The 22,667-nt window shown below is 44.2% G+C and overlaps 1 protein-coding gene across 4 annotated transcripts in view; it reads left to right on the top strand.

Moving 5' to 3' along the window:
- NGEF (neuronal guanine nucleotide exchange factor) overlaps positions 1–22,667 on the top strand; it is a 248,634-nt gene that overhangs the window by 166,368 nt on the left and 59,599 nt on the right. For all 4 annotated transcript variants that reach the window (XM_069727764.1, XM_069727763.1, XM_069727766.1 and 1 more), the window contains 4 exons: positions 2,741–3,015; positions 5,190–5,350; positions 6,214–6,366; positions 21,082–21,211. In XM_069727764.1, the coding sequence (XP_069583865.1) occupies positions 2,741–3,015; positions 5,190–5,350; positions 6,214–6,366; positions 21,082–21,211 (719 nt within the window). The remainder of the gene's footprint in view (positions 1–2,740; positions 3,016–5,189; positions 5,351–6,213; positions 6,367–21,081; positions 21,212–22,667) is intronic.

Genomic DNA, 22,667 nt, shown 5'->3' with positions numbered 1-22,667 from the left:
GTAGGTAAAAATACAATTCTGAGGTGCATAGAGATGAATCTCAGACGAATATGGCTGACAAACACTGGCACAGGAGGAAGAAAGGAAGGGTTACTGACATCAGACCTGGGCTACAGGGAGGGAGACAGGACAAACTTCTAAAAGGCACACTGTTTACATTGCAAGGTAACAGCAACAAAACAATGGCAATACAATACTGCATGATTCCCTAGTGGTAGTGTCACGATCTTTGTTTGGATCTGTGGCAGATCTGGTTTCCTTCAGATTAAAACGTTTTTTCCTTTCTGGTCATTGGGGGTTAATGCAGTTTTCTCCCCCCGGTGGCCGCTGGTGATATTGCATTGCATTGCTGTTGGGTCAGCTGATGTTTGTTACCACTCCCACCTTCCTTTAAAAGGTCACCTGGTGCATCAGTTGACTGTTGGTTATACAGGTCCTTTGGATACCAACCTTTCTGGAATTGCTGCTTGCTAAGTGCTTCGGTTCTGGAGCTGAATCCTCATTCCTGGTGCCTTACTCTGCTGCGCGGTGCATTGCAGCAGAGGAAGCTAAGTGTGCTGTTATTGTTTCGTTGTCCCTTTGTTGTGTAACTCTCCTTGTGTTGTATTAGTGCAGCGGTGGGATCAGTGCTCTCACCTGCCAGTTCCCTACATAGGGATTAGAGCTGGGCAAGTGAGGGACAAGGTATCCTGGTCGGCGACGAGTTGAAAGAACCCATATAGGGACAGTAGTAAGATCAGGGCACAGCCTCAGGTGAGTGCAGGAGGTGCCCATTCCCCGTTCCCTACTGTCAGGGCCCACCGTTGTTAAAGTGTCCCCGGAGTACCCTTGTGTGTTCCATCGTTTTGTGACCGACCCGTCAGGTCGTGTTACACCTAGACAGTCACTTCGTGACAGGTAGGACATGATACACACTTGAATGGGTGAGTCTCATCCAAGACATGGAAGAGACTAGTGCATGCTGTCATGGTTTTCACATGGACAGAAAAAGTGTCATTGGAACAGCTCTATTGAATTACATTGGCCAGTGTGATTTTTGCTCGGACTTTACACTTCCGTAGAATACTCCTGTCTGAACAAGCTTTACCACTGCTCTCAACACCTCTCATGTTCTTAAAGGAAACCTTTCATTAAAAATATGTTTATTTCGTGTGCCATATAAAAACCTTTTCACACATATTCTTGTAAAAATTGGAATGTTGGAGTGTAGAGTGAAAATGAAGTTCTATTCCCGTAGCGTGTGCCTCACTTTCAGTCACCTGGGTAGGACGGCAGCACTGAACAGTCACGACTGTACTCACTACGTAACCTGTAATCACGGGTACTGATCAATGATTGACATCCCGCTCAGCGTGTGAAAGAGCGTCAGTCAAGGTTTGTTTTGGTTTTACTTTAATAGGCACATTTCTCATGACAGGTTCCCTTTAATGTGATGGAGACCATTGCTCTCTCTCTCCAATGTGTTCTCCCCCCACAGTCGCCTTTATTCTGGTCTTTAATGCACAGCTAATGTAACATTGGAAACAGTGGTTGCAATGGTTTTCTAAAAAGAGCTGTACAGAACTGTGAAATATACTCATACTATTTATGGAGGGGGGATGAGAGGCTCAAAACCTCCATTCTAGATTATTCCAAAGGTGTTGGCTGTGGTTGAGGTCTGGACTCTGTGTGCCTAGTCTTGTTTTCCCACACTAAACTTCACCAACCATATCTTTATGGACCATGCTTTATGCACTGGGGCACACTCATGGGGAACAGAAAAGGGCCACCCCCCAACTTCTCCCACTAAGTTTGAAGCTACAATTGTCCAAAAAGTCTTGGTATGCTGCAGGACTACGATTTCTCTACATTAGAATTATGGGGCCTAGGCCGACCCCTAAAAAACAACACTATAGCATTATCCCTCTTCCACCAAACCTTTCAGCTGACACAGTGGAGTCAGACAAGTAATATTATCTTGACATTCACCAAACCCAGACTCGTCCGTTACGTTAAATTGCCAGACAGAGATGCGTGATCGCCATTATATAGAACACCTTTCCACTTCTCCAGAGTCCAGTGATGGCTTTATAACACTTCATCCAATGCTTGGCATTGTGCAATGCCCCTGTGAGTGTTGTCTAAGTGACTCAAGGATTGAGGTATACAGATTCCATATTAAACCCTTCTTATTACACATCTGATATATTCAGCCTAATTAAAAGGGGTTTTCTATTTCAGATGTTCATTGGCTTCTTGTACATAAAAATAACAAATCCAGCTGTAGTTACCCACCACTGCTTCAGCGCCAAATCTCTGCTCCTGCCCCAGTCTTTGTTTATGGAGCTCCAGCGGTGACATCACGTCAACATCATGTGACTGCTACAGCCAATCACTGAGCTGCTGATGTAGACTTACAAGACCACTGAGCCAAGATATTGGCTGTGTGATGTGACCACAGTATCCATATCAGCCAAGACTGGAGGCAGGAGCAGAGAGCTGGTGCTGGAGCAGTGCCAGCGGAATAAAAAAATGATTGAACCAGACAACCCTTTAATTGTAGGGCATGTTACATTTCAACTTATTGGATTGATTTGTTATTAAGGCGGCTACAATGCAACTCAGATATCTGACAGCGGATTTATTCGTGCACAATATAAAACAGTCTGTGTTATCGCTCATAAATCTGTGAAGTGTAAACTATATTTGCATGGAATTCAATGTGATTTTGATACTAATTGATATTGTTTTTCTTCTGGAGAGTTCCTGTACCAGGAATACAGAGATAAATCTACACAAAATGAGATCGAAGCTCGAAGACTTCAGGACATTTATGTACAAAGTCCTAAAACACCAGATAGTCCCAAATCCCCAGAAGAAGAGTCATCGCCTCCCACCGAGCATACCAGGTCTAACTCAACCTTCAGCCGCCTCCAAAACACTTGCTCTGGATTCAACCTATGGCAAGATCTTCCAGAAATCAAGAATAGCTGTGTGTTATCTGTATTGCAACCCCAAGAAATAAAGCTTCAAGAGGTGAGAATGCTATAGAATATTTGTCTGAAAGAGGTGCTGAGAATCTATAAAAACCAAACTCTAGAATGGTCAGAAATCCTTGGCCAGGTAGATCTAGTACAGGGAAGTAGCTGGATATCCATTGTCCGATACTGGGGTGTATGGTTCTGATAAAGCACTTAAACACTATGGACAGCTTTTTAACGTGTATAAAAAATATATTTTAACATATTATTATTTATTTATTTTTAAAGCAGCATTGATTGCATGGTGCTGCACATGTGAAGAGGATTTACATACAAAAAACATATCTGATATAAATAAACACACACATCCGTGTTGCAGGTACGTGATGTATCCGTTTTTCTCACGGATCCAGCACGTACCCATTATAATCTATCAGGGTTGTACTGGCCACCAGAGAACCGGAGAATCCTCCGGTGGGTCCTGGCTTCTCATTCAGGAGAGCCCATAGTGCAAACCTTGTAGTCGCTATCAGTGGGGTAGAAAGGTGGGCCCTCAGAATCAAATCCTCCAGTGGGCCCAATGTTCTTCAGTCAGGCACTGTAACCTATGGTGATATTCATATGTGTTTTTCACAGACCATGTGTCCTTGCAAAACACACAGACAGGTCCATTTTTTTCAGCAGCACGTATGACAAGGTCCAATACAAGTCTGTGGGTCCGTGAAAAACATGTGCAGCACAAGGATGGCATCTGTGTGATGTCTGTGTTTAACATTACAAAATATAGGAGAAGCTTTGTAATATTTCTTTATCCTTCCATGAAAAACACTGATGACTAACTGATGGCAAAAACGGGCACACGGATAACACACTGTTGCAAAACACTGATGACACCGGTACCATTCCTTCATTCATTTTAGACCTCCTGACGTATGTTACACTCCCTGTAAAACATGCTGGATCTGAGGTTTGCACATCCAGGGTGCTGCTGCCTTCACTAGCTCTCATGTATCAACACAGCTTCATTTCTGGATTAATTTCCTCTGTAAAGGTACCGTCACATTAAGCGATGCTGCAGCGATCTAGACAACAATCCCGATCGCTGCAGCGTCGCTGTGGGGTCGCTGGAGAGCTGTAACACAGACAGCTCTCCAGCGACCAACTATGCGAAGTCCCCTGGTAACCAGGGTAAACATCGGGTTACTAAGCGCAGGGCCGCGCTTAGTAACCCGATGTTTACCCTGGTTACCAGTGCTAATGTAAAAAAAAACAAACACTACATACTTACATTCTGGTGTCTGTCCCCCGGCGCTGTGCTTCTCTGCACTGTGTAAGCACCGCCGGAAAGCAGAGCACAGCGGTGATGTCACCGCTGTGCTTTACGGCCGGCCGGCGCTCAGTCAGTGCAAAGAAGCACAGCGCCGGGGGACAGACACCGGAATGTAAGTATGTAGTGTTTGTTTTTTTTTTACATTAGCACTGGTAACCAGGGTAAACATCGGGTTACTAAGCGCGGCCATGTACTTAGCAACTCGATGTTTACCCTGGTTACCAGTGAAGACATCGCTGAATCGGTGTCACACGCTGCGGAAGTCCAGCGACGAAATAAAGTTCTGGACTTTCTGCGCCGACCAACGATGGCACAGCAGGATCCTGATCGCTGCTGCCTGACAAACTCAACGATATCGCTATCCAGGACGCTGCAACGTCACGGATCGCTAGCGATATCGTTCAGTGTGAAGGTACCTTTACTGCTCATGAAGGATCATGTGCTTTCATCCATGTGTACACCCTAAGTAAACAGAATGCTTTCCTCCTCTCTCATCTGCCATGTACAATATCTCTCTTGTATTTTACTAAATCTGTGTATATGTGTATGTAGTGTAGTGCGTGTGTGGTAATATACTCATCCATCGCCTCCTTCTCCGGCATCCTCCTAATCTTCTCAGTGATATCACTGCTTATCTGGCCAGCCGTTCGCAACCGATCCGAGACAAAGAGCCCACTCCACACTAGGAACGATGGGAGCCAGAATCCCAGGGATGAACACTAAATTTTCTGAATGGCTCTCACTGGGCCTAAAATGACAGCATTCTTCTGCCAAAATCCCACTCAAATCACAGATTTTTTAATGAATTTCAGGATAACCTCAAACACAGTACATATGTGATCAGTTAGTGGATGTTACTTCTAACTAATGCATCATGCACATTTCTTTCTGATATTTAGGCAATGTTTGAACTGGTGACTTCAGAAGCATCTTACTACAAGAGCCTGAGCCTTCTGGTGTCTCACTTCATGGAGAGCGATAGACTGAAAGCCACCATACACTCTTCAGAAATGCACTTCGTATTCTCCAATGTACTTGAAGTCCTATCCACTAGTGAAAGGTACACAGCTACAAAAGACCTCCTTCTGTCAAATGGGAAAAATCTTTAAAAAGTCTAAGATTTAGAAAATAAAGATATAGGCCCCGATTCATCAAACCTTTAATGCCAAAATTCTGGCACTGGGACTGGCTCGGCCAGGGATCATGTGACATTATTATCCAATCAATGCTGGCTCTCACTTCCTCTGAATGTATGTGATTCATCCGAAGGAGGGGAGAATGAAGCCAGCCCTAATTAGCTGCAGGGATTGTGTGACGTAATAATGTCACAAAATCCCTGGGAGACCCACTGCCAACACTGCTGGTTCTGTGCTGATACCAGAGGTGAACACAAGTGTTATTACAATGGGGAAAAGAGTGATTCAGGAGGGGTTGTCCAAGTAGTGGGTAACTCTTTTAAAGAACTCATCATGATTTGGATATGGAGGGTTACCGCACCCCTGTCCTGTTCCAGCCCCACCCACTGTGTTGAAGCTGGCCAATAATAGCATAAGAATGTCATAAGTTGCAACATTTTGTGACACTAGAATTTTGATGTAAGAGCTTTGATGAATCGGGTTCATACTGTTTTTCTTATAACCAGTGGCACTCTTGTCCATAGGCTTTGTCTGGCATTGCAGCTCAGATATACGTGCTCAAATTAATGGGATGGACTACAGTACCAAACACAGCCAATAGACAAGTGTGGCACTTAAAAAAAAATAGGTTGATGTTCTTTTGGTCAACCTTTTTTAATACATGCACAGCTATACTGGATGTTTCCAGAGAGAATTTTAGCACTTTCCATGATCACATATATGGCAGGTCATGTTGAGCCATCATGGCTTATGCTTTGTTAACACTTTTCATACCTGTGTTTTCTAGGTTCCTTCTGGATCTGGAGCAGAGATTTGAAGAGAACTTGGTGATTTCCGACGTTTGTGACATTGTCTTCAAGCACGCAGAAATTCACTTTGGTGTCTATGTCACCTATGTCTGCAACCAGACATATCAGGAGAGGGCATACAGGAAGCTGCTGTGAGTTCACCAATGACAGAAATGTAAATGTAGCCAAGAAACCTGTCTGTGTATCACTGTGCTTCTTCCCGGCTATGACCTTATCTGGGTTCTAGGTTCTCTGATTTCCTGGCGTCTTGAAACCTGAAATCTGCCCGGTAGACAGATGTTTGTTCTCTGATGCTATATAGCTGAAAAATAGTCAGTTTTGCCATTCGGGAGTCAGAGACAGCTTAAAAATAACCCATTAAACCTGTATTGGTGCCCATATCGGTTGTCAGCAAAACTTTTTTAGAAACTTATATAATTAAATAGAATTTAAGATTTCTGGTTCCCGAGACTGATCTATATTATTATTATAATTATTATTATACATTTTTATAGCACCATTTATTCCATTGCACCTTACATGTGAATACGGGGCAAATATAGACAAATACATTAAACATGAGCAAAAAACAAGACACACAGGTATATAAGGAGGGAGGACCCTGCCCGCGAGGGCTCACAGTCTGCAGGGGATGGGTGAGGATACACTAGGAGAGGGTAGAGCTGGTTGTGCGGTGGTTCAGTAGGTTGAGGATCACTGCAGGCTGTAGGCTTGTTGGAAGAGGTGAGTCTTCAGGTTCTTTTTGAAGGTTTCTATGGTAGGCAAGAGTCTGATGTGTTGGGGTAGAGAGTTCCAGAGTATGGGGGAAGCACGGGAGAAGTCTTGGATGCGGTGTAGAGAAGGAGATCTTGAGAGGATCGGAGGTTGTGTGTAGGTAGGTACCGGGAGACCATGTCACAGATGTATGGAGGAGATAGGTTGTGAATGGCTTTGTATGTCATTGTGAGGGTTTTGAACTGGAGTCTCTGGGCGATAGGAAGCCAGTGAAGGGCTAGGGGAGAGGCTGGGGAATAGCGGCGAGACAGGTAGATTAGTCGGGCAGCAGAGTGTAGGATGAATTGGAGCGGTGCCAGAGTGCTAGAGGGGAGTCCAGTGAGTAGGAGGTTGCAGTAGTCAAGGCGGGAGATGATAAGGGCATGCACTAGTGTTTTTGTGGTGTCGCGGTCAAGGATTGCGCGGATTCGGGAAATATTTTTGAGTTTGAGACGGCAGGAGGAGGCAAGGGCTTGGATATGTGGCTTGACAGAGAGGGCAGAGTCGAGGATCACCCTGAGGCATCGGGCGTGTGGGACTGGGGAAAGAGAGAGATGATACTGCAAACCGTGGGATTCTATGAGCTGTCCAAGGCCGAAGGTGTAGATGGAGAAGAGTAGGGGTCCTAGAACAGAGCCTTGAGGAACACCGACAGACGAGGGGCGAAGTGAGGAGGTGGTGTGGGGGAGGGAGACACTGAATGTTCGGTCTGTCAGATATGACGAGATCCAGGATAGCGCCAAGTCTGTAATGCCAAGAGATGAGAGGATCTGTAGCAGAAGAGAGTGGTCCACAGTGTCGAAGGCAGAAGACAGGTCCAGGAGAAGGACAACAGAGTAGTGTCGGTTGCTCCTGGCAGTTGGTAGGTCGTGGGTGACTTTGGTTAGGGCAGTTTCAGTTGATTGATGGGGTCGGAAGCCAGATTGTAACCTATCAAAGAGGGAGCAGGAAGAGAGGTGTGAGGGCAGTTCAAGATGGACGTATTGCTCCAGTAATTTGGAGGCTGTTGTGAATTCTGTGGCAGAGTTCACTCCTGTGGTCACAAGTGGTACTTCGGCTGATTCTCTCTTGGAGCTTCCGTTTGTGGAGGAAAGTGGTACTGCAGCTTCTGAGTTTCCTCCCTCAGGTGATCTGGTGAGGTCGTTAGCTGCTTCTCTACTTAACTCCACCTGATGCTTTGATCCATGCTTCCTGTCAATGTTCCAGTGTTGGACTTGTGTTTCTCTGGATCATTCCTGTGGCCTGCTGCTCTGCATAGCTAAGTGCTTCTTTGCTATTTGTTGCTATTTTTTCTGTCCAGCTTGTATATTTGTTTTGCTGGAAGCTCTGGGACGCAAAGGGTGTACCTCCGTGCCGTTAGTTCGGTACGGAGGGTCTTTTTGCCCCCTTTGCGTGGTTTTCTTTAGGGTTTTGTGTAGACCGCAAAGTTATCTTTCCTATCCTCGTTCTGTCTAGAATATCGGGCCTCAATTTGCTGAATCTATTTCATCCCTACGTTTGTCTTTTCATCTTACTCACAGTCATTATATGTGGGGGGCTGCCTTTTCCTTTGGGGTATTTCTCTGAGGCAAGGTAGGCTTATTTTTCTATCTTCAGGCTAGTTAGTTTCTCAGGCTGTGCCGAGTTGCATAGGGAGCGTTAGGCGCAATCCACAGCTGCCTCTAGTTGTGTTTGGAGAGGATCAGGAATTGCGGTCTACAGAGTTTCCACGTCTCAGAGCTCGTTCTATTATTTTGGGTTATTGTCAGATCACTGTATGTGCTCTGATCGCTATGTACATTGTGTTACTGAGTTGCCTTCCATAACAGTACAGGAAGCCAAAAGTACTAATGATTCTCAATAGAGGGAAAGAAGAAGTTCTGAGACCATTTTTTTTCCTTTGCACTGTGATTTGTCTTTTTTTTCCCCTAGACATTTGGGTGGTTCAGGACACAGGTGTTACAATGGACATTAAAGGTCTGTCTTCATGTGTAGATCAGCTCACGGCAAGAGTTCAAGGTATTCAAAATTTTGTGGTTCAGAATTCTTTGTTAGAACCGAGAATTCCTATTCCAGATTTGTTTTTTGGAGATAGAACTAAATTTCTGAGTTTCAAGAATAATTGTAAACTGTTTCTGGCTTTGAAACCTCGCTCCTCTGGTGACCCAGCGCAACAGGTTAGGATCGTCATTTCTTTTTTGCGTGGCGACCCTCAGGACTGGGAATTTTCTCTTGCGTCAGGAGATCCTGCATTGAGTGATATCGATGCGTTTTTCCTGGCGCTTGGATTGCTGTACGATGAGCCTAATTCAGTAGATCAGGCAGAAAAAAATTTGCTGGCTCTTTGTCAGGCTCAGGATGAGATAGAGCTATATTGCCAGAAATTTAGAAAATGGTCCGTGCTCACTCAATGGAATGAATCTGCGCTTGCAGCCATTTTCAGAAAGGGTCTCTCTGAAGCCATTAAGGATGTCATGGTGGGATTTCCTATGCCCGCTGGTTTGAATGAGTCTATGTCTTTGGCCATTCAGATCGGTCGACGCTTGCGTGAGCGTAAATCTGTGTACCATTTGGCGGTATTACCTGAGATTAAACCTGAGCCTATGCAGTGCGATAGGACTATGACCAGAGTTGAACGGCAAGAACACAGACGTCTGAATGGGCTGTGTTTCTACTGTGGTGATTCCACTCATGCTATCTCTGATTGTCCTAAGCGTACTAAGCGGTTCGCTAGGTCTGCCGCCATTGGTACTGTACAGTCAAAATTTCTTCTGTCCGTTACCTTGATATGCTCCTTGTCGTCGTATTCTGTCATGGCGTTTGTGGATTCAGGCGCTGCCCTGAATTTGATGGACTTGGATTATGCTAAACGTTGTGGGTTTTTATTGGAGCCCTTGCAGTGTCCTATTCCATTGAGAGGAATTGATGCTACACCTTTGGCCAAGAATAAGCCTCAATACTGGACCCAGCTGACCATGTGCATGGCTCCTGCACATCAGGAGGTTATTCGCTTTCTGGTGTTGCATAATCTGCATGATGTGGTCGTGTTGGGGTTGCCATGGCTACAAGCCCATAATCCAGTATTAGATTGGAATTCCATGTTGGTGTCCAGCTGGGGTTGTCAGGGGGTACATGGTGATGTTCCATTTCTGTCAATTTCGTCATCCACCCCTTCTGAGGTGTCTGATTACCGGGATGTATTTGATGAGCCCAAGTCCGATGCCCTGCCTCCGCATAGGGATTGTGATTGTGCTATCAATTTGATTCCTGGTAGTAAATTCCCAAAAGGTCGACTATTTAATTTATCCGTGCCTGAGCACACCGCTATGCGCAGTTATGTGAAGGAATCCCTGGAGAAGGGGCATATTCGCCCGTCATCGTCGCCATTAGGAGCAGGGTTCTTTTTTGTAGCCAAGAAGGATGGTTCGCTGAGACCGTGTATAGATTACTGCCTTCTTAATAAGATCACTGTTAAATTTCAGTACCCCTTGCCATTGTTATCTGATTTGTTTGCTCGGATTAAGGGGGCTAGTTGGTTCACTAAGATAGATCTTCGTGGTGCGTATAATCTGGTGAGAATCAGGCAAGGCGATGAATGGAAAACTGCATTTAATACGCCCGAGGATCATTTTGAGTATCTAGTGATGCCGTTCGGACTTGCCAATGCTCCATCAGTGTTTCAATCCTTTATGCATGACATCTTCCGTGAGTACCTGGATAAATTCCTGATTGTGTACTTGGATGACATTTTGATCTTCTCGGATGATTGGGAGTCTCATGTGAAGCAGGTCAGAACGGTTTTTCAGGTCCTGCGTGCTAATTCTTTGTTTGTGAAGGGATCAAAGTGTCTCTTTGGTGTGCAGAAGGTTTCATTTTTGGGGTTCATCTTTTCCCCTTCTACTATCGAGAGGGATCCGGTTAAGGTCCAAGCCATCCATGATTGGACTCAGCCGACATCTCTGAAAAGTCTGCAAAAGTTCCTGGGCTTTGCTAATTTTTATCGTCGCTTCATCTGCAATTTTTCTAGTGTTGCCAAACCATTGACCGATTTGACCAAGAAGGGTGCTGATTTGGTCAATTGGTCTTCTGCTGCTGTGGAAGCTTTTCAAGAGTTGAAGCATCGTTTTTCTTCTGCCCCTGTGTTGTGTCAACCAGATGTTTCTCTTCCGTTCCAGGTCGAGGTTGATGCTTCTGAGATTGAAGCAGGGGCTGTTTTGTCGCAGAGAGGTTCTGGTTGCTCAGTGATGAAACCATGCGCTTTCTTTTCCAGGAAGTTTTCGCCTGCTGAGCGAAATTATGATATGGGCAACCGAGAGTTGTTGGCCATGAAGTGGGCATTCGAGGAGTGGCGTCATTGGCTTGAAGGAGCTAAGCATCGCGTGGTGGTATTGACTGATCATAAGAACTTGACTTTTCTCGAGTCTGTCAAGCGCTTGAATCCTAGACAAGCTCGTTGGTCGTTGTTTTTTGCCCGTTTTGACTTTGTGATTTCGTACCTTCCGGGCTCTAAAAATGTGAAGGCGGATGCTCTGTCTAGGAGTTTTGTGCCCGACTCTCCGGGTTTATCTGAGCCAGCGGGTATCCTCAAGGAAGGAGTAATTGTGTCTGCCATCTCCCCTGATTTGCGGCGGGTGCTGCAAAAATTTCAGGCTAATAAACCTGATCGTTGCCCAGCGGAGAAACTGTTTGTCCCTGATAGGTGGACGAATAGAGTTATCTCTGAACTTCATTGTTCGGTGTTGGCTGGTCATCCTGGAATCTTTGGTACCAGAGAGTTAGTGGCTAGATCCTTTTGGTGGCCCTCTCTGTCGCGGGATGTGCGTACTTTTGTGCAGTCCTGTGGGATTTGTGCTCGGGCTAAGCCCTGCTGTTCTCGTGCCAGTGGGTTGCTTTTGCCCTTGCCGGTCCCGAAGAGGCCTTGGACACATATCTCTATGGATTTTATTTCTGACCTTCCCGTCTCTCAAAAGATGTCAGTCATTTGGGTGGTCTGTGATCGCTTTTCTAAGATGGTCCATCTGGTACCCTTGTCTAAATTGCCTTCCTCCTCTGATTTGGTGCCTTTGTTCTTCCAGCATGTGGTTCGTTTGCATGGCATTCCAGAGAATATTGTTTCTGACAGAGGTTCCCAGTTTGTTTCGAGGTTTTGGCGAGCCTTTTGTGGTAGGATGGGCATTGACTTGTCTTTTTCCTCGGCTTTCCATCCTCAGACTAATGGCCAGACCGAACGAACCAATCAGACCTTGGAAACATATCTGAGATGCTTTGTTTCTGCTGATCAGGATGACTGGGTGTCCTTTTTGCCTTTGGCTGAGTTCGCCCTTAATAATCGGGCCAGCTCGGCTACCTTGGTTTCGCCGTTTTTCTGCAATTCTGGGTTCCATCCTCATTTCTCTTCAGGACAGGTTGAGTCTTCGGACTGTCCTGGTGTGGATACTGTGGTGGACAGGTTGCAGCAGATTTGGACTCAGGTAGTGGACAATTTGACCTTGTCCCAGGAGAAGGCTCAACTTTTCGCTAATCGCAGACGCCGTGTGGGTCCCCGACTTCGTGTTGGGGATCTGGTTTGGTTATCTTCTCGTCATATTCCTATGAAGGTTTCCTCTCCTAAGTTTAAACCTCGTTTTATTGGTCCGTATAGGATTTCTGAGGTTCTTAATCCTGTGTCTTTTCGTCTGACCCTTCCAGATTCTTTTTCCATACATAACGTATTCCATAGGTCATTGTTGCGGAGATACGTGGCACCTATGGTCCCATCTGTTGAGCCTCCTGCCCCGGTTTTGGTGGAGGGGGAATTGGAGTATATTGTGGAGAAGATTTTGGATTCTCGTGTTTCAAGACGGAAACTCCAGTATCTGGTTAAATGGAAGGGTTATGCTCAGGAAGATAATTCCTGGGTTTTTGCCTCTGATGTCCATGCTCCCGATCTTGTTCGTGCCTTTCATGTGGCTCATCCTGGTCGGCCTGGGGGCTCTGGTGAGGGTTCGGTGACCCCTCCTCAAGGGGGGGGTACTGTTGTGAATTCTGTGGCAGAGTTCACTCCTGTGGTCACAAGTGGTACTTCGGCTGATTCTCTCTTGGAGCTTCCGTTTGTGGAGGAAAGTGGTACTGCAGCTTCTGAGTTTCCTCCCTCAGGTGATCTGGTGAGGTCGTTAGCTGCTTCTCTACTTAACTCCACCTGATGCTTTGATCCATGCTTCCTGTCAATGTTCCAGTGTTGGACTTGTGTTTCTCTGGATCATTCCTGTGGCCTGCTGCTCTGCATAGCTAAGTGCTTCTTTGCTATTTGTTGCTATTTTTTCTGTCCAGCTTGTCTATTTGTTTTCCTGGAAGCTCTGGGACGCAAAAGGTGTACCTCCGTGCCGTTAGTTCGGCACGGAGGGTCTTTTTGCCCCCTTTGCGTGGTTTTCTTTAGGGTTTTGTGTAGACCGCAAAGTTATCTTTCCTATCCTCGTTCTGTCTAGAATATCGGGCCTCAATTTGCTGAATCTATTTCATCCCTACGTTTGTCTTTTCATCTTACTCACAGTCATTATATGTGGGGGGCTGCCTTTTCGTTTGGGGTATTTCTCTGAGGCAAGGTAGGCTTATTTTTCTATCTTCAGGCTAGTTAGTTTCTCAGGCTGTGCCGAGTTGCATAGGGAGCGTTAGGCGCAATCCACAGCTGCCTCTAGTTGTGTTTGGAGAGGATCAGGAATTGCGGTCTACAGAGTTTCCACGTCTCAGAGCTCGTTCTATTATTTTGGGTTATTGTCAGATCACTGTATGTGCTCTGATCGCTATGTACATTGTGTTACTGAGTTGCCTTTCATAACAGGAGGCATAAGGGAGAAGAGATATCCGGCAATAGCTAGACACAGAGGATGGGTCGAGGGAGGGTTTTTTGAGGATGGGTGTGATCTTGGCATGCTTGAAGGATGAGGGGAAGACACCTGTTGTGAGTGAGAGGTTGAAGAGGTGCGTTAGGGTTGGGATGAAGACTGTGGAAAGGTTAGGGATGAGGTGGGACGGAAGCGGGTCGAGCGTGCAGGTGGTGAGGTGTGATCTTGACAGGATGGTGGAGAGCTGATCTTCTGTCATGGTGGAGAAGCTGGTTTTGGAGGAGCAGAAGAAATGACTAGTTCTTTGCTGAGTGGAGGGATTGCAGGAGATTCTATATACTGTAATTATCCATAAAACACAATAATCTCATTTCCTAAATGTTCCAAGTATTCAATCACCTTTTCAAGCACTTGTGCTTGTCATCTCTTATGCTTCCTCTCACATGTGTATATGTTTCTTAAAGGGAATCTGTAACCAGGTTTTTGCTACCCCACCTAAGAGCAGCATAATATAAGGGAAGATATCCTGACTTCAGCAATGTGTCACTTACTGGGCTGCTTGCTGTTATTTTGATGCAATCACTGTTTATTTGCTGCAGATTTACCAGTTTTCTGAATGCGGAAATCTGTATAACCCCGCCCACACCACTGATTGGCAGCTTCCTGCCCATGTACAGAGTAAACTGAAATCTGCCAATCAGTGATGGGGGCGGGGTTATAAAGAGCTCATGAATATGGAGGACTACATGTCAGCAGTTTTAGTAGTCCTGTAGTGATAATTTCCTGTTACCTGTGATTTTATCAAATATACAGTAAGAAGCCCAGTAAGTGATGGACGGGGTCTCTGTCTCTACATTATGCTTCCCTCAGATTAGGCAGAAAAACCTTGGTGACAATTCACCTTTAAATTCTTTAAAAAGGATGGTACACTGCATATCTCAGGAAGACATGAGTTACTAGTAAGGTTATGTCTACTATGAGTCTAGTAATATTTCCACTTGCTATACTCAGCGAGCTGGAGAACATTTTATTAATACAACTTCAAAGAGCCTCTCATCACTGAAAAAAAATGGGTTATTGTTCTCCTCGGATCTAGTCCAGGCTCAATAGTTAGTCACAGACTTTGCACACTTGCTATCCCAACAATTTTATTTGCTATGTAATTGCTGTGATGCGAGCATTTCAATTATCTACGTGGGAAATATTTGCCATGACATGCTCAGAATGATGAAGTTGGGTGAATTATATGTATGTGTCTATATCTCTAAAAGTTTGAAGAAAAATCACACTTTTCACCAGATTCTGATTTACAAACATGGTGAAAGAGCCACGCTGGGACCTCCACTGATAAAGGGGTGAGTGCTATCAAGGAAAGGGCTGGAGCAAACCTTTTGTCATCTTCCCACTGCAATCAGTGAAGAGCCTAAAGGGCTCATACACCTCACCGTGAAAAAAAGTTCCGATTTCAGTATAGAAAAGGAGGGCTAGTGTCATGCAAGTGACATGCGATTTTCATGCGAGTGAAATCCAATTTTTCACACCTAGCATTTGATTTACATCTGAATGCAATGTGATTGCTATCTGATTGAAATGTGATTTTAACATGAGCTTTTACATAGAACAATTCTCTGTCATTTACACATAGTTTTCAAGGGAAATATTTTTCAATACACAGATAGATAGATAGATAGATAGATAGATAGATAGATAGATAGATAGATAGATAGATAGATAGATGAAAAGACGGTAATTCAGCAGCCAAGTATTGTAAAATCACAGCATGACCTGACAGATTAGAATAGATTACATACAGTTTATACACATTGAATAGATAGACCCGACAGAATAGAATAGATATATTACATGCAGTATATACACATAAAATAGATAGATATAAAGATGTCAGTCACATATATAATTAGTACAGTGCATGTGCAGCTTATTGTACATGTATTTAATTAATAAATATTAGTTTTCTAAAAAAAAAAAAAAAGGTGTGGGATCCCATGTAATTTTACAAACCAACAGGGGGAAAGCATCTAGGGGCAGATGTTTATAGCCTGGAAGGGGAGTAATACCCATGGAGATTCCCAGGCTATTAATATCAGCTCACAACTGTATGCTTAGCCTTCACTGGTTATTAAAATGGCTATGCTTATAGATGCGCCTTTTCTGGGGTGGCTGAAAGCTGATATTTTTAGCCTGGGGGGTCCAATATCCATGGCCCCTTCCTAGGCTATTAATATCAGCCCACAGATGTCTGCCTAGCCTTTGGTGGCTATTAATTATAGGGGTACCCGATGTCATTTTTTGGGAGGGTTCCCCCATTTTAATAACCAGTAAGGTTAAGTATACAGCTGTCAGCTGATATTAATAGCCTGGGAAGCTCCATCAGCATTATCCCCTTCCCAAGCTATAAACATATGCCCCCAGCTGGGAATTTTCCCTGTGCAGGTTTGGAAAATTATGCTGAAGCCCATGCCATTTTTTTCAGAAAAATATTAATGTATTAATGAAATACATGTACAGTAAGCTGCACAAGCACTGTACTAATTATATATGTGACTGACATCTTTATATCTATTCAATGTGTATAAACTGTATGTAATCTATTCTAATCTGTCAGGTCATGCTGTGATTTTACTGTACGCGGCTGCTGAATTGCCGGTTTTTCAAAAGACGTGTGTGTAAACATCAGACTTCACTCGCGTGGTCCGATTGGCTTGGGATTTTTGTTAATCACACCCATTGACTTGCATTGGCGAAGTCTCTCCGTTAAACGTGGCAAATCGTAGCATGCTGCGATTTTTTCTCTCAGTCCGATTACAGCTGAGATAAAAATCGCAGATGAGATATACCGTAAGTCAAAGTGCAATCCAATTTTTTATCAGATTGCACTTGTACGTTTTTCTCACAGATGAGTATGAGCCCAATCTCTTCTTGCAATGAGTTTAGTTGGTACATCTTCATCAATTTTTTTTTAAAGAAAAATTACTATATCTGAGATTCCAAGTTCTGGAAATCTTTATAAGGGTATGTGCACACGATGAAGATTTAGTGCAGATTTAGTGCAGAACTGCAGCAGATTTTTCTGCAGCAGAAACGCTGCAGAACTGCACTGTGATTTACAGTACAATGTAAATCAATGTGAAAAAAAAAAGCTGTGCACATGGTGCAGAAAAATCTGCGCAGAAACGCTGCAGATTTCAAGGAAGTGCATGTCACTACTTTTGTGCAGTTCTGCAGCGTTTCTGTACCCCTCCATTATAGAAATCCATTGGTAAAATCTGCATAAAAAAACGCATAAAAAACGCGCAAAAAACGCACCTGCGGATTCTGAAAATTCTGCACCAAATCTGCATCGTGTGCACACAGCCTTAGTGTCAAACGGACTTGGTATTGGTGGATGTATCCATTTACAGAACACTCGTATCAGACAAATCTATGATGTGACAAAAGATAACAAGGTAGATTATTCTTTCATAGGAAATCAGTGGCGATAGTGTAGCAATTGCCATAACGTGATGTAACATGATATTTTGAGAATGCGATGCCCCGCTATGCCCTATATACCGTTGTAATCTTTCCTTTTTTATGGTGTCCCTTTTTTTGTAATTAAATAGTAGTCAGCTGTGTAATCCAGCTATCATCTTGCTTTTTTTCTCTAATTCATTTTAACCAGAAATACGTTATATATGGCTTTTTATTCTAATGTGTTATGAGAATTCAAATAATCAAAAAATTTGGCCACAGAACTGACTGTAATAAATGAACCTGACTATTGATTTTTACTTGGAATTGCCCTAAGGGCTTGTTCGTGTGACCTTATTTTCAGTCCGAATGCTGTCAGTGGAAAAAACGGATGGCATCCAGACCAGTGTTATTCAAAAGGGCAGTGCAGATGAGCAAATTTTTTTATTTTTTTTTTACGTACTGAATATCGTGTGTGAAAAAAATCGCAGCATGCACTAGTTTCTTCCTTAAATTGGTTGACACTCACCCATTCAAGTCTATGGGTGCACAAAAAACCCCGATGTCATAAGATTTTATGGTAAAATTGCAATTCTGTAACATATAAAACTGTAAATGGTCTTTTATGGTAATTTATTAAAATGTGCTACTGTAAAAAAAACGGGAGACAGGTGTGAAAAAAATCATCTGAGTTTTCTGGATCAAACTGACAATTTTTTTTTATATATTCTCATGTGAACCCGTCCTTTTTATAACACAGCATGTTATATGACAAACATTATCCCCTAATGCACAATTGTTCATTTAAATACCTTAACTTGTCAAAACGTCATTTACTAATGTTAATGTCCATTTTCTTTATACCATGTCGCTATCTTTTTTGGATTCTCAAAGTAGCTCATACCTTAAGTGGTGATTACTGTGAGTGAACATGGCTTCTGGCTACAGATGGTGATATCGGCCTAAGGCCGGAGTCACACTCAGCGTATGAAAATACGGCCTGTTTTTTACGGCCGTAATATGCAGAAATGTCCCCAAAATAGTGATCCGTATGTCATCCGTAGGCAGGGTGTGTCAGCGTATCTTGCGCATGGCATCCTCCGTATGTAATCCGTATGGCATCCGTGCTGCGAAATTTTCTCGCAGGCTTGCAAAACGAACATACAATGGATCCATTGGCTCAAGTAATCGTAAAAAACATATATACTGTCTATATGTGTATATATATATATATATATATATATATATATATATATATACTAGCTATTGAACCCGTTCTACGCCCGGGTGGTGAGCATTTATATTGGTATATGGTCTCCATCCTGGTATGTGCTGCGCCATCCTGTGTCCCCATCCTGTCATGAGCTGCTCCATCCTGCACCCCCGTTCTGTCATGTGCTGCTGCCATCCTGCACCCCCGTTCTGTCATGTGCTGCTCCCATCCTGCGCCCCCGTTCTGTCATGTGCTGCTTCCATCCTGCACCCCCATTCTGTCATGTGCTGCTGCCATCCTGCACCCCCGTTCTGTCATGTGCTGCCCTATTCTGTCATGTGCTGCTCCCATGCTGCGCCACCGTTCTGTAATTTGCTGCTCCCATCCATATGCCCCATACGCTGCTCCATAAAGGTTTATGGCCCCCATAAGATGCTCCATAGTATATGCCCCGTACACTGCTCCATAAAGGTTTATGGCCCCCATAAGATGCTCCATATTATATGCCCCGTACACTGCTCCATAAAGGTTTATGGCCCCCATAAGATGCTCCATAGTATATGCCCCCGTACACCGCTCCATTATGGTTGATGGCCCCATATGCTTCTGCGATATATATATGAAAAAAATACCATACTCACCTATCGTCGCTGGGCGCCGAGTGCTGGGGGCCTGAGCAGGCGGGGACACCGGCGCGCTGTGGGGGTCAGGTGCCGGATTCGCCCCTAGCTCAGGCCCCCGACACTTGCTATATTCACCTGGCCCTGATCCAGCGCTGCGTGCCGCTTCTTCCGGGTCCTCTGGCTGTGACTGTTCAGTCAGAGGGCGGCGCGCATTAAGCGTGTCATCGCGCCCTCTGAACTGTGAACGTCACAGGCAGAGGATCCGGAGGACAGAGCGGCGGGCAGCGCTGGAACGGGACAGGTGAATATAGCTCATGCTCACCCTCCTGGCGCGTCCCTGCTTGCGCAGTCTATAAAGGCTTCGGACAGAGTGACGCTCCCAGCCTTATATTATAGATATATATATGTCAGTGAGACACTGTATTTCATACAGTGCTAGATAGCAGAAAAGCCGGTAATTCAATTGCCGGCTTTTCCTATCTCCTTCCCAAATCCGACAGTAAACCATCTCATATCCCTTCTTTTATTACATATTACTCTTTAGTAATGTAAGAAGTGTATTTGTGTCAAATTTGGTGGCTCTAGCTATTAAATTAAAGGGTTAAATCGCGGAAAAAATTGGCATGGGCTCCGGTGCAATTTTCTCCGCCAGAGTGGGAAAGCAAGTGACTGAGGGCAGATATTAATAGCCTGGAGAGGGACCATGGTTATTGGCCCCCATCACCCAGGGGCGGTCCCGCTGCGGTCCAGTTCGATGGGCGTCGCGGTCCGGTCTTGGGGCCTCCTATCTTCTTACGATGATGTCCTCTTCTTGTCTTCATGCTGCAGCTCCGGCGCAGGCGTACTTTGTCTGCCCTGTTGAGGGCAGAACAAAGTACTGCAGTGCGCAGGTGCCGGGAAAGGTCAGAGAGGCCCGGTACCGCCCACCCAGGTGAGTATAATCTAACCTCTTTTTCTCATAATTCAGGATACATCGGGGGCTTATCTACAGCATTACAGAATGCTGTAGATAAGCCCCTGATGCTGGTGGGCTTAGCTCATCTTCGATTTTGGGTGTGACAGGTTCCCTTTAAAAGAAGTAGCATATTCATTCTTCAGGCGGCTTCTCAGGAACCTGCCAGCTGGTTATAGCTCAAATTCCAGAAAAAAGAAGCGTAAGCAAAGTCACTTATTGACAAATACTGCCGGGTACCCCTAACGATGTGTGTATATAAAAAAAAAAAAATTCAGGCATATTCTGCCTGGAACCCACCTGAAAATGAGCTAAAAAACTCCAAGTAGAATGAACATATGCACAGCAATGTCAAAACTACTTGCTGTGCATGCAGTGTGTTCCGATTTTTAATTCTTTCATGGTTTCCGAACCCTGCAGAGGTTAAAAGAAGTAACAAAAGACTGAACTTGTGCACAGCAATGTCGCTTTTACATTGCTGTGCATTATGTTCATTTTGAGATTTGGTTCCACTGCGCTTTTTCAGGTGAGTTTCAGGCTGGATCCACCTGAAAGAGACAATGTGTTCACATACATTGTGTGTGCAAGTCCCACTAAACCAAGAGCTTTTTCCATATTCTTCTCCAGCAGAAATGTCAATACGTCTACTCAAATGGACACCATTAACCTAAAATGTTCTCTAAAAGAAACCTCAATATCACAGTGTAGCACTCTGCCTCTGGTAACGAAGCTGGAGACCTCAGATTCACTTTAATACAGGCAGTACATACTGCTATGGAAATGTAGGAATCCAGCTATACGAGCCCTAAACCACTAATGGTCATTATCTTACAGGAAGAAGATTTCAGCATTTTTTTTCAGATTATTGTGTAATGCCTAACTGATCTCATTAAGCAGTTCTATGTTACAGATATTTTTGGCTTCTGAACATAAATCACCAAGACCTTAAGCAAAGACCTTGAAAAGATTTACTGTAGTCATATATTGTCTCCTATAATAATGTTTGTCTTTTTGTATCTATTTGTGTCTGTCAGTCAGGAAAGGACAGAATTTCGGGAAGCAGTGGCACATTTGGAAACAAATCCGATTTGCAGAGGTCTCCCTTTTTCCTCGTTCCTCATCTTGCCATTTCAGAGGATCACACGGCTCAAGCTACTGGTGCAGGTACTATACCAAGTTACAAAGTCTTTAGTTTTTACAATGAATGCAATGCTATGGAAAGGCTCTCCCCCTTAATTATTGCTTTTAGGGAAGAGCACAGTGTCACATGGAGTAGACACCATACAGTTTGAGTCAAGAATAGAGATTCAGATGGACTTGATGTGCACTTTGTAGTACTATGTACATGGATTTACTTTACACACTTGCACAAAGCCTGTACCTAAGCTATGCAACATCTATGCTCTGCCGTACAGGGTTGGTCAGAGTGTGCAGAGATATGCTCACAAAGAATAAATGTTTTTAGGAAGCATGCAGTATTTTTTTTTTACTTTGGGGGGATTCATATGCAAGTACAGAACAGGATTCAAGTACAATTATCAAAACCCTTACAATCATAGTATGCAGTGATGTGAAACAGACTGGTTCTGTTCCTATGCTTCAACTGGAACTGGAACTGTGAGCGAAGGAGTAAAAATGTGCTAGTTTATTGTACTGTGAGTCAGATCTCTTGAGATTTCATGCTCCCGATGTGGCTGCCTTTTCTTTTCTATTCCTGTGTATGTTATTCTAAATCCATTGTGTGATTCCTTATGCATTGAATTTTGCGAGCTTCTAATAGTGCAGTTAAGTTAAATAATATATTGTATGTTCAGTTAATTGTTGAAAAGTTTTATTTTTTTCAATATTTTGTGGGGGCGAGCATTGAGCAGACAAATGCTGCATGAAAATTTTTTTAGGTAGGTGATAATGTGCAGATCACTGAAAGGTTAGTCAGCTATCTGCATTTAGCTAATCTTTATATATGTTTTTTTTTACTTTCCTTCCCGTGACATTTCGTTTGAAAGAAGTTTCAAAGAGGATGTCACAGGAAGCTGGGGCTGCACTCACTTCCCTGCAGCATCTATCGCCCCTCCTTTAACAGGACGATATCAGCTGGCAGCGTTGCAGTTACTTACTAAAGTTTCTTGCATCATCACCCTTCTAAGACGTCCTGGATCCATGGTGATAGTAGTTATGGTAGAGGTGAGCGCAGTGCTGGCACTCTACTTCTATCTCCTCCGACAATGCTCCTAACTGTTAAAGAAGATTTCATCAGGGGGCAGAGATAGAAGCAGAGAGTAAAGGCCCCTTCACATTAAGCGACGCTGCAGCGATACCGACAACGATCCGGATCGCTGCAGCATCGCTGTTTGGTCGCTGGAGAGCTGTCACACAGACCGCTCTCCAGCGACCAACGATGCCGGTAACCAGGGTAAACATCGGGTAACTAAGCGCAGGGCCGCGCTTAGTAGCCCGATGTTTACCCTGGTTACCATCCTAAAAGTAAAAAAAACAAACAGTACATACTTACCTAACGCTGTCTGTCCCCGGCGCTCTGCTTCTCTGCACTCCTCCTGTACTGGCTGTGTGAGCACAGCGGCCGGAAAGCAGAGCGGTGACGTCACCGCTTTGCTTTCCG

Source organism: Ranitomeya imitator, chromosome 5, assembly GCF_032444005.1.
Source record: "Ranitomeya imitator isolate aRanImi1 chromosome 5, aRanImi1.pri, whole genome shotgun sequence".
Lineage (NCBI taxonomy): Eukaryota > Metazoa > Chordata > Amphibia > Anura > Dendrobatidae > Ranitomeya > Ranitomeya imitator.
This window is presented reverse-complemented; position numbering and strand designations above follow the sequence as displayed.